Raw genomic sequence first — 21,375 nt, forward strand, 5'->3', positions numbered from 1 at the left:
ATATAATTGTTGGTAGCATTACGATTTACAGCAATTTTCCTGGAGAGTAATTTGGTGAAATATAGAAGTATTTTAAAATGTAGTATGTTCTGCGACCTCACAAGTCAACTTGTAGGAATTTTTTCCAAGAAAATAATTGAATGTGTGTGCAGAGATATACAATTAAGAATGTTCTTTGCAGCTTTCTTTGTAGTACATGAAAAACTGGGGGTAGTTTAATGTTCAGAGTGAGGTTGACTTAAATAATATGTTACTCTTAACTACAATGGAATATTATATTTCTAGTTAGTAAAAATGAGATCAAAAAGAATATTAAAATTCAGTCAGCAGTCAATAAATATTTACTGAGCATCCAGCCCATGCCAGATGCTGATGTAAATAAGCCACGTTTCTGCCTTAACATGATGAAAGTAAAAAATATAGCATACGTAAGTGAAAAAAGGCGATTACAAATCTTTATCCACGTATACATTTATGTGTTCACAGGCAGATATTAGAATAATATACATTAAAATATTAGTAGATGGAAGGTTTGCATTCTGCATTTATTTTCTTCTTTTGCTTCTCTGTATTTTTGAAAATTTTAAATACAGAAGATTTTTGTGAATAAAGTGGGATGCCCAGAAAGTAAATGCCTGCCTTTTTATGAAAGGAAACCAAGAACTTAGAACAACCTTGTGCCATGAGTGCCTTCTCATTTATTTTGTGTTAGAGTCCCTTGATGTAGTTCCTGTTTTGATTATCCTGTTTTTGCCTCTGAGAAAACTGAGGCTCTGAGAAGATTTTCCATGCCTAAAGTCGTATAGATGCTGAGTGATGGAGGAAGACTCCTCTCAAATCTGTCTGCCATCACATCCCAGTCTCTTCTTGCCATCAGTCCTGCCTGGAACAAGCATGTTTCTTGCTTTTTAAAAAAGTGTGATATACCTCTTCGCAGTTCCCTCCATCAATTTAAGCTGGTAAAATTATGTGAAAAAACCTTTTCTGATTTATTAAACAATTAATAGCTTTTGAATTTAAAGGTAACATTTGCTATTTTAAATTTTGTTACAGTGTTTTATCAAGTAGCAAGTCCGTATTGGCATTATTTAACACTTAGATGAAAGAGAAGAATTCGATGAATTTTAGAGAATTAGTGACTCCAAGACAGTGATTCTCCTTTATGGCCCTAATTTGTGATAACTCTATTACTAAGTGATTTGATAAGTATTCAACTCAAATCATCTAATTTTATTCCTTTTCAAAGAATTTTCATATCTATTCACATTGAAAAAATATCTGTCAGATCATGTGTACTCATTTTTAGTTAGGGGAATATTATCACCAAATCATATATCCCTTGGCTTTTCATAAAAATGAGATCCAGAACATTTTTTTACATTTTATTTTTATTTTGCTTACTTTCTATAAACTCTCATACCTAAATACAAGTAAATTAAACATATAAATACCTAAAACCAAGATGACTGTTTTGATTAATTTGAGTTCTGAGAGATGGTAGATGATGTGATTTTGATGTGAAATTAGGCATTAGGACTAATAAGGAATAAAGAAAGGCCCATCCTGATTTATAGAAATTACGATCTCATTATATAATGAGTGACATTTTTATATCCTTAAGTGAAGCATTTTTCACATTGATGAAATAAAGTGTTTATAACTTTTAAACTTGGTTTTGGACCCACAGCTTACTGTTAATGAAGCAGCTGCTCAGCTCTGTGTGAAAGATAATGCCCTGCTGACGAGAAGAGATGAACTGTTTGCCCTGGCTAGGCAGATTTCTCGAGAAGTCACCTACAAATATACCTACAGAACCACCAAGTAAGTGTCTAACTAATTGGCAGTATTTTTGCATTGCTTTACAGGAGTAGTACTTTTTTCCAGATTTTGCTGAGGTGTCATTTCTTGTTTTGTTTAAATCATTTTTTGTCTTTCTTTTGAAAGATACTTCCCTAGTATTACAGCATTGTTCTGGTACTGGTTTTAGACATTCTTCGCACACAGATGCTTTGGTTTTGAGTGTGAGGATGGGATTTAGTCAGTCAGCGTGTGTAGGCTTATTTGTATACTCTCTTACTATATGAACTTGTTGAACTCTCTGAGAAAGCAGAGGGGTTCCTTTTGCAAGGTGTTTGCAAACTAATGCAATTAAGCAGAATAGATTTAAAAAAGGATTCCATTGATGAGTATTTAAGGGAAATTGGAAGATACCAGATGACCTGGAATATGGACGTAAAATATAGAAGTGGAATATGGAATATTTGAAATAAAAAGCTTAAATGTTGAAAAGCACTAGTGGTTTTAAAATTGATATAAACATCTTATTCTTCTCCATCTCATCCTCACTTAAACCCTAAGCAAAATGGTGTAGTACCATTCACCTGTTCCAAACGGACCCTGACTTCTAGTTCACCATCAGTTGTGTGTGTGACTGCTTCTCTGAGGAGTTGCAGATGACCACTGGAGTAATTGAATGTGTGCTCAGAAACTACAACCTGAGCACCCTCCCTGACCCTAATAAATCACAATTTCTGTACAGAGCCTTGGAATCCACATTTTCACAAGTATCCCAAATTATTCCAGTGCCTGCTCCAGTTTGAAAAATGACTATTGTAGGCATTTGCTGTCATTGTCATTATTTCCCCCTAACTCCTAGCAGCCCCATTTGCTACCCTGCCTAAAGAAAGAGCCCACATTTTTACAACCACAAAGTAAAATTCTGCAGACTAAACAAACAGGCTAATCAGGGATAGCCTGATTTAGTGATATTTTTATTTTTTCACTCTATTATACAAAATTTCTGACTGGTTAATTTAATTCTTTATTTATTTTTGAGAGAGAGACTGAGCACGAGTCAGGGAGGGGCAGAGAGAGAGAGGGAGACAAAGAGTCAAAACAGGCTTGACGTGGGGCTCAAACCCATGAACTATGAGATCATGGTCTAAGCCGAAGTCAGACACTTAACCAACTGAGCCACCCAGATGCCCTTCTGACTGCATTATTTAGATAATTTTCTTTACTCAGTGTAATACATGTACAGGATTTAAGGAGGGCTTAAGTGGAAATCAACTCGGCAGTTTTCCCTGCTCCACACCTTCCCTCTTATGAATACCACACCCTAGAGGCAGCTGCTTTCAGTAGGTTTTAGCTGTTTCTTGCAGTATGTACATTTGTATGTTTTTTAAGTTAAATATATTTTTAAATATGTAACACTCTTACATGATTCAAAAGTCAAAATTATGTGAATATGTAATATAAAAAAGTTGCACTCCTGTTCCTATCTTTTTACTCTCTTCCCTCTCCTCAGTGTTTAAGTAGCTTTGTTAGTTTCTTTTTCACCTTTCCAGTGTATGTTTATGTACTTGCAAACCAAATATAAATATGTTTTCTCATTTTTACCTTTTTTCCAAAAAACAATAGGCAGCATATGTCTAATTATTCTATATTTTGCTTTTAACATATCGTGGAGATCTTGTTGTGTTAGTACGTACACATCTAGCATTATTTTTTTACAGCTGCATGGTACTGCATGATGTGGATATACCATGATTTGTTTAACAGTCCCCTTTTGATGGATACTGGAGTTATTTCTATCTTTTATCGTAAATAGCACCATAGTGCTATAACATCATACATATTTTGTTGATTCTGAGATACACTTTTTTTTTTTTACATTTTAACATCTTTCATTTTGAAGGATAACTGACAATTGATGGCTTGTTATAGTTTAAGTGGCCATAGTATTTAACATATCTGTAAGTACCTTTGGGAGATTCCCAGAAGAGGGATCAAGGGAAATTGCCCCTGTAGTTTCAGTAGATAGACAAAATGCATTTTAATCTTATGTAGCCTTAGGCATTCATCTTAAATGGCCACTGGTCATTTTATCCTGAAGTATTTCTACTCATACATAAAAGGATATCATGCAATATAATCCTCCTTACTTTTTTTCCTTTTTCATTATGTGATCATCATTATCTGTTTATTAAGTAATTTCTTTGTGGGTGGTTATTAGGTAGTGGCCTTTTAAATTGTATAATATAAGTGTTTCTGCATATTTCCCTAATTTTATTTAAAAGTGATAAAAAGTCTTTTTTTCATTATGCCCATGTTCACTGTGAATCTCTTATTTCCAGTGTAAGCGTTCCAGTGGTATATGTTTTGGTGGAAGTTTATAGATTAAGGTGTCTTCAGGATAAAATTTGTTACCTTCTCAAGTTTTTCTCTCTTCCATTTTCTTCAGGTCAAAATGTGGAGAAAGAGATGAATTATCCCCAAAGAGAATTAAAGTAGAGGTAAGATTACGCATTATATATTTTCATGCTAATAATGTTCATATACTAATTCAAACTGAAAAAAAGGATGTTCCATGAACAAATGAAAAATGTGAATTTTGGAATCTTTAAAACAATATACAATTTTGTTGCTTTGAAGTATCTAATTTAAACTAGGAAACTAAAATTCTTAGAAGGAAACAACAATGATGAAATTGATGTCCAGTCATTTTATAGCAGCTTGATATGTCAGTGGGTATTGCTTATAGATTTAAAACTCTCCAGGTTAAATGATCTCTTTTTTTTTTTTCCTTTATCTCTCTTCTTTTTGAGAGAGAGAGAGAGCGAGCACAAGCAGGGGAAGGGCAGAGAGAAGGAGAGACAGAATCCAAACCAGGCTCTGTGCCATCAGCACAGAGCTCGATGTGGGGCTCGAACTCACATACTATGAGATCATGACCTGAGCCATGATCAAGAGTCAGATACTTAACCGACTGAGCCACCCAGGTGCTCCAAATGATTTCTTTTATAATCTTATTTATATTATTTAGTCATCTTATCAAATACGTTTAGAGGAGCCAGGGTTTATTTATATTAACAATTTGAGAAAAATGACAATTTAGTAGCTGTGAGTAATGGAGACTTTCCTGTAATTAAGCCTCTTAGAGGATTATAGTTGAGGCTGTCCTTCACATTTTAGGCCTGCAAGAGGTAAGGTGGGAGTTGAGCAAGAAAAATGTGCTTTTCTTAGGGCTGCCAGAACTATAGAATGGTTTCAAAACCACTGTTGCTTAACTTGGAATAAATATTTTTTTAAAGGCCAGTCTGAAGCAGAGTAGAATTTGAAATCAGAGAGCTACTTCCTTTTTTCTTGAGGAGGGGATGGGGGGGGGATCAGTATAATTCTCGTAGCCGCCATTATTTAATTTCAAGTTCAAGCAAATAAGCTATGTTTGACTACCCTAAATTCTGTCATTTTAACTAGGCATTTGTTTGTATGGACTAATCTTTCAGCCATACTGAAGCCACAGTTATCTTTTAAAAACATAAATCCCGGGCACCTGGGTGTCAGTCGGTTGAGCATTCTGACTTTAGCTAGGGTCATGATCTCACGGTTAGTGAGTTTGAACCCCACATCAGGTTCACTGCTGACAGTGCAGAGACCACTTCCACTTCTCTGTCCCCTCTTTCTCTGCTCTCCCCCAACCTGTGCTTTGTCAAATAAATAAAAAATAAATAAAAGAACCAATTACAAAAAAAGAAAAAGAAACATAAATCCCTTTCTTGCTTAAATCTTTCCAAGGCTTTCTACTGTACCTAGCATAAAATCCACACTTTTTCCTGAGGCATCTAAGACCCTATATGATCTGACTCTAACTTTGTATCTCTGGCCTCATCTACCATATTTCCCCATTCTTACTGTGTTCCAACTACACTGACCTACTTTCTGTTGCTGGAACATGCCAAACTCATTTGTGTCTCGTCACTCACTGTTTGTTCCCCTACCTAGATCTTTCTGTAGCTCTTCACATGGCTTCAGCTCATAACTGAGAATTTGCTCTTACTTACCTGCCTCCCTTTCTAAAAGGGCACGTTTACCTCAAAATCACATTTTCCCGATTTGTTTGTTTTCATAGCACTTAACTGGTACCTGAAACTATTATATATTTATTTGCATTATCCGTCTTCCCATTAGATGAGAATATAGTTCTTACCTGTCCACTACTTTATATTCAGATTTTATAATAGTGCCTTGTACTTAATAGGCACTTAATAAAATCTGTTAGGTGAAATAATGGCTATGGTTAAGCATATTCCACTTCTTAAAAACTTCAGCCTAAAGCAGTGGTTCTTAAAAGAAGATTTTAAAAAGTTGTGCTTATATTTGTAATCAGCCTCCTATTAGCTCTTGAGTAATGTTTAAGATGAGTTAGCCTCAGATACCATGCAAAAAAAATTGTTGAAATTATCTGAAAGGCCATTAGAAGATAATCTAGTAAAATAGTTTTATCCTATTGTATCCCAAGATAACAAGAGAGGATCCCTGTAGATTCAATGACTCTGCCACTGAAGGGAAGGCAGGTAAACATAGAGATTGCTAAGAAGGCACGTGCCATCAGAGGATTTGGAGGAAAAGGTACAAAACCTGCATAGTGACCAGGAAAGGTAGTCAGCTGCTAGGCTGGAAATTTGACCACCTCCTTTTCTCGCTGTTGGCCCTCTGTGTGATCCTGACTCAAGCTGTTCTCACATGTAAGCCCAAGTTTCCCTCTTTGTCTTCAGAGATCACTGTTGAACATTGAAAGTTTGAGATCATGAATCTCACGGACTGTTTGACCTGTAATTTTTCCTTGTTAGGCTGTATTGATAAGCCTTTCTGACCTTCTCAGTGGCCCTTATCTGAAATTTAAGCAAAGTATTTTTTGTATCCAGTCACAATGTTTTGAGTTTCATTTTAATAGTTCAGAGTATTGGATTATAGCATTAGATGAGACCCTTGTATTCCTTTAAATATGTTTGTTCCACTATAGATAATCGAATGATAGTTCTATATGGTTAGTTTATTGTTTTACTAATGTTCATAAAGCCATTTGAAGGGTTCTGGATTTAGAATTAAGATAATCAGCATTTTCTTTTTCTGTGAATAACATTTGTAATCTATCCTAAATAAGACACATGACTAATCAACCGCAAGCTATTTATTTATTTATTTTAATGTTTTTCTTGAGAGAGAGAGTGTGTGCCAGCGCATGAACAGGGGAGGGCCAGAGTGAGAGAGGGACACAGAAGCTGAGGCAGGCTTCAGGCTCTGAGCTGTCAGCACAGAGCCTGATACAGGGCTCAAACCCATGAACCGTGAGATCATGACCTAAGCTGAAGTTGGACGTTAAATGCTCTTATAGACACTAAATTCTTGATGTTTCCCAGAAAGAAATAGGGACTTTAACTTTGAATTTAGGACAGTAATTTACTTTTTTTTGTTGGTTTGTTTTTAATTTTGTTTTGTTTTGCTTAGTTTTTGAAAAGCACTCCTGCATTGCAGGACAACAGTATCTCTTCAGAATGTGTGTGTGTGTTACGTATGTGTGTACCTACACCTGTATCCACTGTAATCCTTTGCAAGGGTATTGGCATAAGTCCTTGTCAGAATTCTTTTGTGTACTGTAATTCAGATTTGAGATAGTGGGGCTTTTCATTTGGTTCTGGAAGTTGATACTGAGGTAGGTAGTATTATATACGATTGTTACTCCCTTAAGACTTTTCATCAAGTATTAGTGCTTTGTTTAGATCTACTTTCTATGTGGCTACTGCAAGGGGAAGTGTTTCTGGCACAAGGAGAGATTAAGGGAGGCTCTGTTGAAGAGATACTGTTCGAGCTGAGTTTTAAAAGAAGGGTGGGGTTTCAGAAGGTAAAGATGTGGGGTAGAAGGTAGAGGGGCATCACGAAGGTAGTCTAACATGGGCAGAGACACAGAGAGGAAAATCCTGTGCAAATTTAGAGAACAGTGAGAACAGTATGTTCAGAATATATGACGACACCAAGGACTTCATAAGTGAAACTAGAAAGATTTAAGAATTCTTTGAACATAGTGTTTCTTATTTCATTTGAATTACTAATTCTGTATTAAAAGAATATACTATAAAGATAACCTTAGCACATTGTAAATTGTAGCAGATTACTAGTTACTGGGTCCAAATGAATGAGAATTTTGTCTTTAATTTTCATATTTCTGAAATCCTTGACAGTAACCAATTGACATACATGCCAAGTTGCTGACATTTTTTTCATCTTAAAAAGATAATTTAAAAACCGTGTTTAAGTTTACTTATTTATTTTGAGAGAGAGAGTGCATGAGCAGGGGAGGGGCAGAGAGAGAGGAAGAGAGAATCCCAAGCAGGCTCTGCACTGTCAGCACAGAGGCTGCCTGACACAGGGATCGAACTCAGGATCCTTGAGACCATGACCTGAGCCGAAACCAAGAGTCGGACGCTTACCCACTGGAGATACCCAGACGCCCCTTAAAAAGATAATTTTTATGGGGTGCCTGGATGGCTCAGTCAGTTAAGTGTCTGACTTCAGCTTAGGTCATGATCTCATGGTTTGTGAGTTCAAGCCCTGCATGAGGCTCTGTGCTGACATCTTAGAGCCTGCTTCGGATTCTGTGTGTCTCTCTCTCTTCCCCATACCCATTCACACTCTGTCTCTGTCTCTCTCAAAAATAAACATTAAAAAAAATTCTTTTAAAAAAAAGATAATTTTTATAATGAACAAAAAGAAATGTAATGTCAATAGATAAAATAGAAATGACATCACAGACACATAAGGGAAAGAAACCATTTCTTGCATGCCATTATTAGTGCATTAGGATACACTAACAAAACTAAACAAGCTTAGTACGGTGTTTTCTTGTTGTTGAATGCTCTAATTTCTTGATCTGTTTGTGAAGGTTGGGTAGAAGTTTTAAAATCCTAGTCTGATATTTTTCCTCTTATTACGTAGTGGGTTGTTCCTGTTTAAATATATTTGTTTTAATGTTTAGTTTTAAGAGAGAATGTGAGCCAGTGCGAGTGAGGAAAGGGCAGAGAGAGGGGCAGAGAGAAAGAATCCCAAGCAGGTTTCTTGCTGTCCGCATGGAGCCCGATGCAGGGTTGTACCTCAGGAACCGGGAGATCATGACCTGAGCTGAAATCGAGTCGGATGCTCAGCAGACTGAGCCACCCAGGTGCCCCAGTTGTTCCCTTGAAGGATAGTTAGCTATTTGTTTGATTGTTTTTGTTTAATACAGCATACATATTGTAGTAAAGTACTCAGGATAATCTCTTGTCCTTAAATGTCACTCCTCCTTGCAGGGAACGTTAGACATTAAAAAACAGAGATTTTAAGGGCGCCTGAGTGGTTTAGTTGGTTGAGCATCTCACTCTTGATTTCAGCTCAGGTCGTGATCCCAGGGTCATGGCATGGAGTGCTGGGTTGGGCCACCCCGCACTGAGTGTGGAGCCTGCTTAAGATTCTCTCTCTCCTTCTGCCCCTCTTCTCCACTTGCATGTTCTATCTCTCTCTCAAATAAAAAAATTAAAAACCGAAACAACATAGAGATCTTGAACTTTCTGTAATCCTAGAATAATGAAGTGGACACAGAGGAAAAAGCCTGCTAGCTTGGGGAGGCCTTAGGGTAACTTAGAGAAGGCACCTTTCAACCCTGTAGGTTAGTAAGCAAGGCTTGGGAATATTTCTCCTGTCCAGGCTAGGTGAATAACTTGTCCACCTGGAATACATCCTTTTGTGTGAATCCACTTTCCACTAAAATGAAAATGAATTATATTTATTCTTTCCTTTTTCATCCCAAACCGAGCTCTGGGACAATTGCAAAAATAACTGCTTTTTCTTGATCTGTTGTATGCCTGTCCCTGCTGGGCACTTAAACTCATGATCACAAGTCTTCTTGTCTGCTTATAAGGAAGCTTTATGATTTCCGTGTATAGCCAAGGAGACACCCAGAAAGTCACAGGAGCTTGCTCAAGTTGCCACATTGCTATCTAGTGGCAGAGCCAGGGCTCCTAATCTAGGCCTGACTCCTAACTAAACGGCAAAGCAGTATTACCTTCCTGGGTGCTCATGAGCCTTGGGTATAACAACACTGTTAAGGTTATACCTTTTCTCCTGCTAGTCTGGTGTGTAAAGCCAAGCGTGTAAAGAAACTGTAGTCTTTGAAGAAGGGGGAAAGAGTGGCAGTTACCATTTTCTGTTTCAAGGAAGCTTATCCAAACAATTGTTAAATTTTGAGTAGAAAATTTAACAACATAAATTACAAAATGTATTTAAATATAAGACGTTACCATTTGTCAAACTAAATGTTTAGCATGAGGGAAAGCACTGTGTTTGGAAGTTAAACAGTAAATCAAGAAAAATTAGCTTGATTTACTTCTACCGTACCTGTGACAGAATGTATTTAAGACAGCTTAACAACTAAAGGAGATGAAAAACCAACAGCCAATCCCTGGCACTCATGTCTTTCCCTCATTTTTAAAAAGTATTAATTAAAAGTAGATTTCAGTTGATAGTCTTTCTTTTTCATTAAGAACATGACATGTTCTCTGAACAAACCCTGTCATTTCCTTCAGTGTTGTAAGTAGTATCTTGGAAGAGAGGAAGGATATGGTGGTTACTGTTCAGATCTCGTCTGTAAGTTTTCTTCGTTCACTGACATTGCTGGAGACTAGGGAGAGAGATGGGAGGTGACAGCATTCTTGATCCTGTGTGGGCTGGGAGTGCCAAGCAATCAGAGATAACTGCATGAAAGAAATGCAGTTTGTAATAGAGACCAGAAAGTCAGAGAATTGGGGTTTTGAAGAAAGACTCAGAGGAAACATCTGCTAGCAGTTCCAGGGTGGTAGGGGTGGGAGAGGGAGGCAGGGGGAGGGAAGAGGGTCAGAACATCCACCTACGCTGTTACTAAGCTTGTTGAAAGAAAGCTGGTCTAATTTGATGTAGACTCTTCCCCTCTGGATCAGAAAAACAGAAGCATTACAATCTGCTATTCATATAGAAAGTGTGAGTAAAAAGAAAAAAAAAAGGAAAATGCACATGTGAGGCTGAGAACATCTGCTGGAACAAGTCATTTTAAAGACCGCTAAGCAGTGGCTTTAAAGCTTGCTGGTATTTGGTGGGAAGGTTGAGGAATGGGGGTGGAGACCAATGGGATGAGAGTAATTAGGTCACGAATAGCATCCCACCCCGTGTCTTTTTTTTTCTCAGTGCTCAAAATCAGAGTCTCACCAGTAAGGGAACACTGTGATTAATGGCAGCAGCCAAGAATATGACATGAAGATAAATTGCTCATAGCGTGGTACAGCTGGTTCTTGGGAAAAAAGCTTGAGAGACGTATGACAGAGGTCCTGCACCAAACATAATATAAAGAGACCAATTTCTTGGGAATGTTCTCACTTTCGTTTCTAAGCCACATATTTTGAGTACCTGAAACCTAGATCACAAAGTGATAGCTACTCAGTCCTGTAGTTTTCCCATAAAGAACTATCAAAGACCGGGAGAAAACCAGAATAACTAATGTATTCATTGCAGAGACAGACCACTCATTACTTGGCTATTGTCGTTTATTGCTTATTGCATGTTTTCACTTTTCTTTATTAAAGAAGGAGCAGTGTCCATTTCCCCAAAACTTTCACATACGTGTAGTGTTTGAAGTTCCCCCTTTCAGCTTTTCTAAATTCTCATGGTTGAATAATCCTGACAGCGGTGCCATTGTATGTTTGTATAGCAATGTGTACTTTTCCAAGAGTTACTGTTTGCATTACTTCATTTAATCCCTACAAATCTGCATTGGGCAGATAAAGCTGATGGTTTAATCTCCACTGAAAAATTGGGAACCCTGGAAATACTGAAGCTGACTTTCCTACCTAGGATCACACATCTAGTTCTTAAGATAAGAAGACTAGATCACTCGTCTTCTGTGAGTTCCTTTAAAAATGGAATATTGGAGGTTCTGACCTGGGCACACTCCACCCAGGGCTTTTGAGAAGCTGGAATTGTCTAGTGTGGCTCTCCAGCCTGAATCTTGCCCCAAGTTCACAACTCTATGAATCTGCCTACCAAACTTAACCTACACAGAGGTCTCCAGGGGGTCAGATGTAGCCTGTCCCCTACTGAATTCATCAACTTCCTGCTTCCTCCTCAAGCCTCCTTCCAGGTGCTGAGCTCCTTATTTTAGAGAATGTTACCACCAAATTCCTGGTTGCCACAGCCACGTCATAGGAATTCGTGTGTTTCTCTATTGTCAGGCCACTATTCTCTGTTTTCATTGCAGTCTTCAAACCAGTATCCCTACCACCATCCTTGCCCCCTTACACTGTCCCCATCACAGATTGGACTTTCAGAAACACAAGAAACTCGTTTTCTCCCCGAGACCTACAGTGGCTTCTCTTTGAATTTAAGATAAAATCTACAATTCTTTGCATAGCTTACAAGGCTTCGCAGAATTTAGCCCTGCGTATTGAGCCTCTCTCACCACTACCTCCTTCTCAGTGTGTTCCCTGTGTTAGCTATGTTAAATATTCTCCAGCCTCTCACGTGTGTCGTCCTGTTCTTTTTGCCTCCAGGCTTTTCTATAAGCTGCTCTCTTTCTGTAGAAAATTCTCTTCTTTCAAGTCTCAGCCTAGATGCCATGCCCTCTGGGAAACCTTTCCTGACAGTGTCCTGACTGTGCTCAGGACCTCTTTGTCCCTTTCCTTCTTTAGACTGTCTGAAGGGCAGGGGGCATGAAGTCCCTAACATTAAGTACGGAGCCTAGAACCTGTTAGTCACACAAGAGATTTTATATGAATGAACAAACAAGTATCCAGATTTCCACTGTTCTTTCTACTAAAACAGTTACCTACCGGTAACTTGCTGGTTTTAGTGTTAAAACCCCAAAATATCTAGTATGTAAGTAATCTCTAAGCTGCCTATGCTGTATCATAGAGATGCAGTAAGTCACTTTACAGCATGTTCTCTATTTTAGTGGGGTTAAATATGGTAGTTGTTAAGGGGAACTTAATAAATGTCAGTAGCAGACATTTATTGGGTGAGATCTATGTGCCAAATATTGTGCTAAGTGTTCTTTATTAATTTTTTTGTTTCCTTAAAATAGTTCTAAAGTTAGCTGCATAGACACAGAAAGATGAAATGGTCTGTCCATTATGACAGCAAATAAGTACTAGAATTGGATTTTGAACTCAGTATAAATCATGGAGTTAAACCAGTTCAGCTTATGAAAATCAGAACTCTAAGAGATGTGCCTCTGTTTACTGTTATGAGTTTCGTAAGTGTGTAAGTCTAGGACTTTATGGTTTGAGCACAGGTTTTGAAGCCAATGTCCGTAGCTATAAAATGAGAGAAACCCAGAGTTGTTTGTAGTGGGGATTAAATGAGATAATACATATAAAATACAGAATATAGTTGGAAATTGGTGGTACATAGTAGTCAGCTGGAAAATGATAGCTTCTCTTATTTTCCGAGTCTACTACTACCTTACCTTGTTGAACTTTAGAACTTGAAGGAGAGATTGATAAAAAGAGACAGTTAGATTTTTAGGTCTAAATAAGTTCTTAGAGAAAAATTGAATGATTAAAAACATGTACTTTTCAGTTAGATTTAGATTATATATTGGGGCGCCTGGGTGGCTCAGTCGGTTAAGTGTACGACTTCAGCTCATGTCACAATCTCGCAGTTTCTCGGTTTAAGCCCCGCATCAGGTTCTGTGCTGACAGCTCAGAGCCTGGAGCTTATTTCAGATTCTCTCTCCCTCTCTCCCTGCCCTTCCCCTACTCATGTTCTATCTCTCTTTGCTTCAAAAATAAATAAACTACAAAAAAAATTTTAGATTATTTACACTTGTATAAAAGTTCATTCTAGCCCAGTAAATGATTATATTCCATACATTCTTCTGAGCCAAGGGTCTTTGGTCTTGGAGGGGCCTAGACAGGAAACTTTTTTCAGTACTAAAAAAATTGTAGGGTGCCTGGGCGGCTCAGTCAGTTAAGCTTCCGACTCTTGATTTTGGCTAGGTCATGATCTCAATGTGAAACCATCTCAATGTGAGATCGAGCCCCATGTTGGGCTCCACATGGATTGTGGAGCCTGCTTGGGATTCTCTCTCTGTCTCCCTGGGCCCCTTCCCCACTTGCATTCTCTCTCTTTCTCTCAAATAAATAACCATTAAAAAAAATTAAAATGCTGATTATATGTTTACCCACCATAAAGCTACAGGAGATTGTTTCAAGATGTCAAATTTATTTGCTACTGACTCTTGTTTCATTTCATGTCTTTGAATTTAAAAATAGTAAACTATTACTTAAGAAATGAAGTTTGGTAGATGAAATCTTTGAAAACATGAATTCTGCAGTGGAAAATAAGACCCTGATGGGGAAAAACTTTTGAATCTGTATCTCTTATTTCAAATAAGATAAAATATTGTTATTATTACATCTCTTTCTGCTATGTTATTACAAGAACTTTGGTTTTTTTAATGATTTACCTTTTGCTATAAACAAATAGTTCATGAAACAAGGGGAGAAATGTTTTGGAGGTCAATGACCATTTCTGTGAAGAGTCCATTAGTAGTTTTTAGTAAAGTTACTAAAACCATGCTGTTGTGATATTTGTAGATAAAAATTTCACATAGAGCAATAAGTGAGCAAAAAAAGAAAAGAAACACAAAACTTGAGAAAAGTAGTAGATTTATATCTGTGTGTGTGTGTGTGTGTGTGTGTGTGTGTTTGTTAAGTATACAGTGGTAATAATCAAAGTTGGTTCAGGAGTAGAGTGCCCCAGGTAGGCTCTGTTTTATGTAAGAATTAAATATGTATTGATACACGTATTTAGCAGTAATTAAATGCTAAAGGCGGTATCTTATTTGTTCCTCACAACAACCTAACAGATAGTTGCTCTTATCTTTATTTTTCATGAGGAAACTAACCTTCTGAAAGGTTAAGTTACTCATCCAGTGTTAATGTGGCTAGTAAGTGGTAGAATTGGAACATGAGTGTCCGTCTTTGAAATTCAAATCCCTGTTGCCTCTTATATGAAATGCTGAAGGAGAAATCACAAGTCGACATGAAAGAATTCTTTCGAAATTCAGGTTGGGATTATTGGGTAGCACTTTGAAGGAAATTTACATTGGTTCTTTGCAACATTTACATATAACAAAATAAATTCCTGATGGGTTAGAGAGTTAAATTTAAAAAACAAAGCAAACAAGATAAAGCTTTAGAAAAACTAGAGGGTAGAGTTGAGTATTTATCATATCTCTAAAGCAGAATGCCTTTCTGAAGTTTAGTGATAAAAGAATTTACAAAATAAATGTATGCACAACTACAGGATATAAAATTTAACAAAAATTTTTGAATATTGAACAAAAATGTAAATTGGCAATAATTAAGAAGCCAACACCACCCAGTGCTGACAAGGAAAACTTACAATGTGATTAACCAGTAAAGGCTTTTGGAGAAAGGATGTAAAAGAAAAATGTTCATAAAAATGTCCATTCTTTTGCTGTAATTGTACTTGTACAATCTGTAGTATTGGATAATCTAAGTCATGGAAAATGCTGTTTCAATGAAAATACTTTTGCAGTGCTTTTCAAACCAAAAATAAGAAAAAGAATATGAATGTCTACTATGAAGATTGTGATATTACTAGTTGAACCACTAGATGAAATGCTATGTGAAATGTATAAATCTTTTTCTCTTTTTCATTTGTACTTTTAGTGATGTTACAGCTGTAGAAATAAAGTTTGTACTATAAAAGGCTGAAGTGAAGTATTTATACATTAAAATTTTAATCATGATTACTTGAACAGTAGGATTAAAATGGTTTTCTTTGCCCTGTCTTCTGAGTTCTGATATTTTATTTACAAACTCTATAACTAAAAAGGACTTATGCTTTGATCTTTAGGATGGATTTCCAGATTTCCAGGATTCTATGCAGACACTCTTCCAGCAGGCTAAAGCTAAGAGTGAAGAACTTGCTGCTCTTAGTTCACAGGTAACGTAAACCACCAGTTACCATTTCCTAATTATGTCTGTCAATTGAACAGTAAGTGGCTCTTTCAGCTAGCTTCAGTTTTAAGCATACAAGGATTGGATTTATTTCTGGTTGTTTTTAAAATGTCATTTGATCCACAGCTGTATCAACAAGGTAGTAACAACAATGTAGTTTGATTTGGTTATGAGCAGAATCTGATATATTTATACTTAGATATTCTTTGTAGTTTTGTAGGAAGAAAGACAGATTCTCTACTTAAGAAAACTCAATTTGCTACCAGGAAAACAGCAATGTTGACTATGGCTGTGTGTAATACAACTCTGAGATAAAATAGTACTAGTACTAGCTCTCAACAAAACATTAACTGACAATTGCAGCTATTGTTAAATCAGTTCAATTTGTGTATGGTAAAAATTCCTTATATCAATATGTAGCTTCAGGTGCTTTTGTTATTGAGTTATTTAATTGTTGTATGTGGAAATTAACATTTAATTTAGATTTAATTTAACATTTCTAAAAGGTGTTAAAAGGTCTAATTTAACCTTTTAGAAAGCACTATATGTGTTATTCCTGTTGATATTCTGCCTAGTGACTGATTTTGGTCAAATTCAGTAGTGCTAAGTCTTGTTTTTTTCCTTGTTCAGAGGGTGAAAACTGCATTTCCTCCTCAGAAATGTTACTGAAATTTTATCGATAAGCTCAAGTGAATTGAAAATATGGTTCCTTTTGATCTGGTTTATGTGCATTCAGAAAAATAGCATAAGCTTTTATCCTAGTCTCTGAATTTAATATGTTTCACCTATTGATTTTTTCTACTGTAAATCAGGATTTTTCGTAACTAATTTTACATAGGAGCTTCCCTGTGCTACTGTTTTATATGGCATGATAGTGATTCCTATCTGCATTTCGAGTATTACCTGGTTGGCAAAAATATCACAAATACACGGCTTTGAATGCCACATATAAGTAATTTAAAGCAGTACATACAGAAGAAACATAAAACACATGCAGAGGGGTGCCTGGGTGGCTCAGTCAGTTAAGTAGCCGACTTCAGCTCAGGTCATGATCTCATGGTTTGTGAGCTTAGGGCCTGGAGTCTGCTTCAGATTCATGCCCCTCCCCTGCTCATGCTCTGTCTCTCTTTCAAAAATAAATAAACAGTAAAATAAAATAAAATAAAATACATGCAGAGATAAATTTATGTCAGCCAACTAATTGTGATTTAAAAGCATGTCTTTTTATGATTGGTTAGGAGATACCACAGTTTCATTCCATGAGCAAGGTGAAGATTCTTGTTGGTACTGATGTTTTTCCTTCATAATTTGCATTGTTTGATTTTGGTGGGAGGTGTATTTGTCTAGTTCTTCTAGACAGCCATTTTACACCTTTTCTCCCCCAAACATACTGTCATCCTATTAGTATATGTGTAGTGCCAGATCCTAAAATAAAAATGCCAAGATGTCAGCTTGTGTGTTAGAAGCAGATTATAGCAGATGTTGCTGTTGTCGAGGTTCCTTTTTAAAAAAATATTTTAAAGGACTCAGTACTTTGGGAAACAAAGCTAAGGTTATTTTGCCTTTGAGCTGAAATGGAATTCTCTTTCAAGGATGAGCAGGAAGTTTTTTTTCTTTTGCACAAAATCCAACATTTTATGTTTTAACATGATGATATAGACATCTAAGCATATTTATGGAACGTGTATGCCACATGAAGTGTGAACTAATTTAATGAATACTAAATATATTTGCTGGAGTCTGAAATTGGCATCTTTAAACCATTAAAAAAATGTAGAATGTTTTAGTTGCTGATTTTATTTTTGCTTTACTTACTAGCAGCCTGAAAAGGTGATGGCAAAGCAGATGGAGTTCCTTTGCACCCCAGCTGGCTATGAGAGACTGCAGCATGCTGAGAGAAGACTGTCCGCGGGGCTTTACAGGCAGGCATCAGAGGAGCACAGCCCTAATGGCGTGGCTTCTGACAACTCTGACGGACAAGGTACCTCTCTAGAAAGGCCTACGCCTCCAGCACCAGTTACTAGGTGCACATCAGAGAGAAACAAAAGTTTACTTACTTTTAAATCTTGATATTTTAGAGAGATTATTTTATACATTCTCTGTAAAAATTAACTGGTAAATTTGTAAGTTTGGTTTTTACCTTATTGTCCCTAAAGAGTAGCTGACACATGCAGTTACCATGTATTTTGTAAAGGGTGAGTGGGAATGGGAAATGTAAACATTACACATCCTTTTCCCCCAAGAGACTGATTCCATGGGAGACATTTGTCATTTTTTACAAGACCACAACTACATATTTTTTTAGACTTCAAAAACAGATTTATCTATGAAACTTACAACATTTGGTTCCTAAGAGAATATGGTAACTGCTTCTAGAGTACTGTGTTGAGAGTAGAGATTTGTAGAGATAGTATATGAATGGAGAGACTTGAAGAAATTTTGTGTTCTTTCAGGCTTTAGACTGGCCTACAGTCCCTCTGAAAGTATTTTGTGTGGTACGTTGGAAGTTGTTTTCTTAGACTTTTAGGTTTAGAAAGCTATGATTCATGAGTATTTTTATCACTTTAAAAATTATTTTCATTTTTTTGTATTTGCACATGAAGAAAATCTCAAGTCCTTGTCATTTACTCATAGTATCTCCTGGGTGCCATGCATGTTTCTGGGCACTGAAGATGCATTAGTGAAGTTAAGTACCTGCTGGCTTGGAGCTTGTACTCTAGTGGAGGAATATATGCAGTATATGATGTAATATAACATAACATATAATAACTAGTTTTAAATAGTGATATGTGTCTGAAGAAAAACAATAATTTTGTAGGACTGTCTTGTTTTGTTTTTGTTTACATATTATTGTTAAACTTTTCTAGAGAGTGGTTATTACTGGCAAAAAATTAGATTTCTTTCTAAGTAACAATACCATCTTTTTTTTTTTTTTTGAGAGAGAAAGAGGGCACAAGTGAGTGAGGGGGGCAGAGAGAGAGAAAGAGAATTCTCAGGAGGGGCGGAGAGAGAAAGAGAAGCAGGCCTCATCTAAGTGGGGCTCAAACTCACTAACTGGGAGATCATGACCAGAGTCAAAATCAGATGCTTAACGCTGAGCCACCTAGGTGCCCCAGTAACAATACCATCTTAATGAGCATTTGCCAAATGTAGAGAAAAATATGTCAGCAGATCTCAGTAATGGAGGAGAATAATATTCTTCCTTTTTAAAATACTACAGAAACGTTATAGTTGAGGTCTTGTTTAACTTCTCTAGTCATCCTTGACAGTTAAGACTTAAAGAGTTATGAAGCAAAAGCAAAATTAATGAAAGATTTGGTGACTCTAATTTGTGAAGCCAGGACAGTGCACTGTGGGGTAGCAGTTTGCTACCTGTGATGGATTTAGGATTATGATAGATAATATGATTTGGCGGATTAAGCATTGTTACCGTATCTGTGCTAATTCTGTTTTCATGGATTTACCACAGGCTTTGTTGTTAACAGACAGTTGCTTGAAGCCATCTCTATCTCTAGTGTTGTTATATGGTTACTGACATGTCTTGGTAAAATGGTTGCACTGCTAAGAAAATGCCTTACACAGGGGATGTATTACATGCTGAAGCTGGAGTACTTACTGGAAATCTCAGTCTTTTGTTTAGTTCAGTTTTACAAATGTCCTGGCAGAATTGCAAACCTTGCAGCTAGCATGAATTGCCATTTCTCTCCTAATAATTATTTAAAATATTTCTCTAGCTATTCTTCAGTGCTTATTGGCCTTCCTTACTCCTTTCCTAAGGAGTTTTCTGGCAATTTGTGAAAGCTTATTTTTAAGAAAAACCACAGAGTGTTTTTAGTGTTATTCATGTTGCTTTTTTCCCCCCTTTTCATTAGGAGAAAGACCTTTGAATCTCCGAATGCCTAATTTACAGAACAGACAGCCCCATCATTTTGTGGTAGATGGAGAGCTGAGTAGACTTTATTCCAGTGAGGCAAAGTCCCAGTCAGGTAAGAATATGGGATATGATTAGAGTAACACTTGAATAAAATATCTTTAATTTTATTTTCCTACCTTCCATTGTTATTCCCTACTCTCTACCCACACCCCCACCCGCCAAAAAAAAAAAAAAAGTCATTACTAACAATATTCCTAGTCAGTTTTTCTCCCTTTGGAAATAATAGATTTCCATAATAATAGCAAGTCTTTTGTTTGTTTAAAGTAGGCTTAAATTCATGACCCTGGGATGCTTGACTCAGGATGCTTGACCCCGAATCAGGGTCTTAAGAGTCAGGGTCTTAACAGGCTGAGCCACCCAGGTGCCCAATTAGCCAGTTTTTTTTAGAAAATGGTATTCCAAAGAATTGACAGAAGCTCATGAAAGTACTATTCTATACTATACTATTTTGATTAGCTGTTACACAAATGTTTACTTTCATATAAAATTTAAAACCAAATAACACATGGCTGATTTATGTAATTGCCTTTTTCCAGCCTGTCATAATGTGAAATTAAGGGATTACATGTTTCTTTTCATATTAAGAGAACCTTGTATACCAAACCTAAATTTTTCTTAACAGATGTATTTTGGGGCTGATATTTATGTTTCAGAAGTAAACTGAACTCCTTAAAAGGATAAGCTATTCCTTATTACAGTTAAATGTTTACTTACCTATTTTTACCCAAGAAAAAGTGAGTTAGACACAGTATTAGAGACCAACACCATTTGAAAGTATGTAGTATCACTCGGTCTTTGAGTTAAAGTAACTTCACTTGAGGTCAGTTGCTTCATCTGTAAAACAGGCATAATTTCTACTGCACAGAGTAGTTACGAGGGTTCTGCAGGTAGCATATATATAGAATTGCTTGTCTGATAGGAATTCAGTAAGTGGTAGCTACTATTTTCATACTTTTGATAAATTTAAAATCTGCTTTTGCATAGAGAGGGTAAATTCATAAATTGAGCTCCCTAATTTTGGATAAGCTATTAGTATTGGTTACATATCCAGAATCCTTTTCAAAGTGTGTGCGTATATATGTGTCTTCCAGTAATAGTGCTTCATATCAGTACTCTATGTTGTCATTCTCTAGTGTTTTTGTGAGGTTGAAATAACTGCACACATATGACTCCAAGGAATGATTCCTTATGAAAGTAGTCTTCATTCTTTTATCCCCAGTGTGTCGTGGCTGGAGAAACTTTTAAAAAATAATTCTGTGTTTAAATGTGGAAGAAGTTTTTTTTGTCTTGTTTTCATTGATAGTAATTAAGTATTTTAGCCAGTAGCTTTGTTGTATATGTGTGACCAGTTTCATTTTACATATTTTTTTGATCATGTTGAACCAAACGTTAAATAAAAATATGGTCTGTTTGTTAAATGCTTTTTTATGCTTTTCATTGTTTAACTCTTGTGCTGCCCTGAATAGATACTATCCCCATTTTACAGATGAAGAAAGACAATAAGGCTTAGAGAGGTGTGTGCATTGCTTAGAGATGTACATAGCTAGTAATTAGCAGAGATAGAATTTAGATCCAGAATCCAAGCTCTTAACCGCAAAATCTGTAAATGTAAGA

General features: G+C 36.5%; 1 protein-coding gene across 2 annotated transcripts in view; it reads left to right on the plus strand.

The window, feature by feature from the left end:
* Positions 1-21,375, plus strand: part of NAB1 (NGFI-A binding protein 1) — a 44,389-nt gene that overhangs the window by 20,368 nt on the left and 2,646 nt on the right. Inside the window, exons 3-7 of one of the 2 annotated variants that reach the window (XM_039234701.1) lie at positions 1,688-1,821; positions 4,244-4,295; positions 15,724-15,813; positions 17,646-17,808; positions 19,700-19,813. In XM_039234701.1, coding sequence (XP_039090632.1) covers positions 1,688-1,821; positions 4,244-4,295; positions 15,724-15,813; positions 17,646-17,808; positions 19,700-19,813 — 553 coding nt within the window. The remainder of the gene's footprint in view (positions 1-1,687; positions 1,822-4,243; positions 4,296-15,723; positions 15,814-17,645; positions 17,809-19,699; positions 19,814-21,375) is intronic. The other variant, XM_039234702.1, reaches the window with a different exon arrangement.

Source organism: Hyaena hyaena, unplaced genomic scaffold, assembly GCF_003009895.1.
Source record: "Hyaena hyaena isolate Hyena2069 unplaced genomic scaffold, ASM300989v1 scaffold_92, whole genome shotgun sequence".
In the NCBI taxonomy this organism is placed as follows: Eukaryota; Metazoa; Chordata; class Mammalia; order Carnivora; family Hyaenidae; genus Hyaena; species Hyaena hyaena.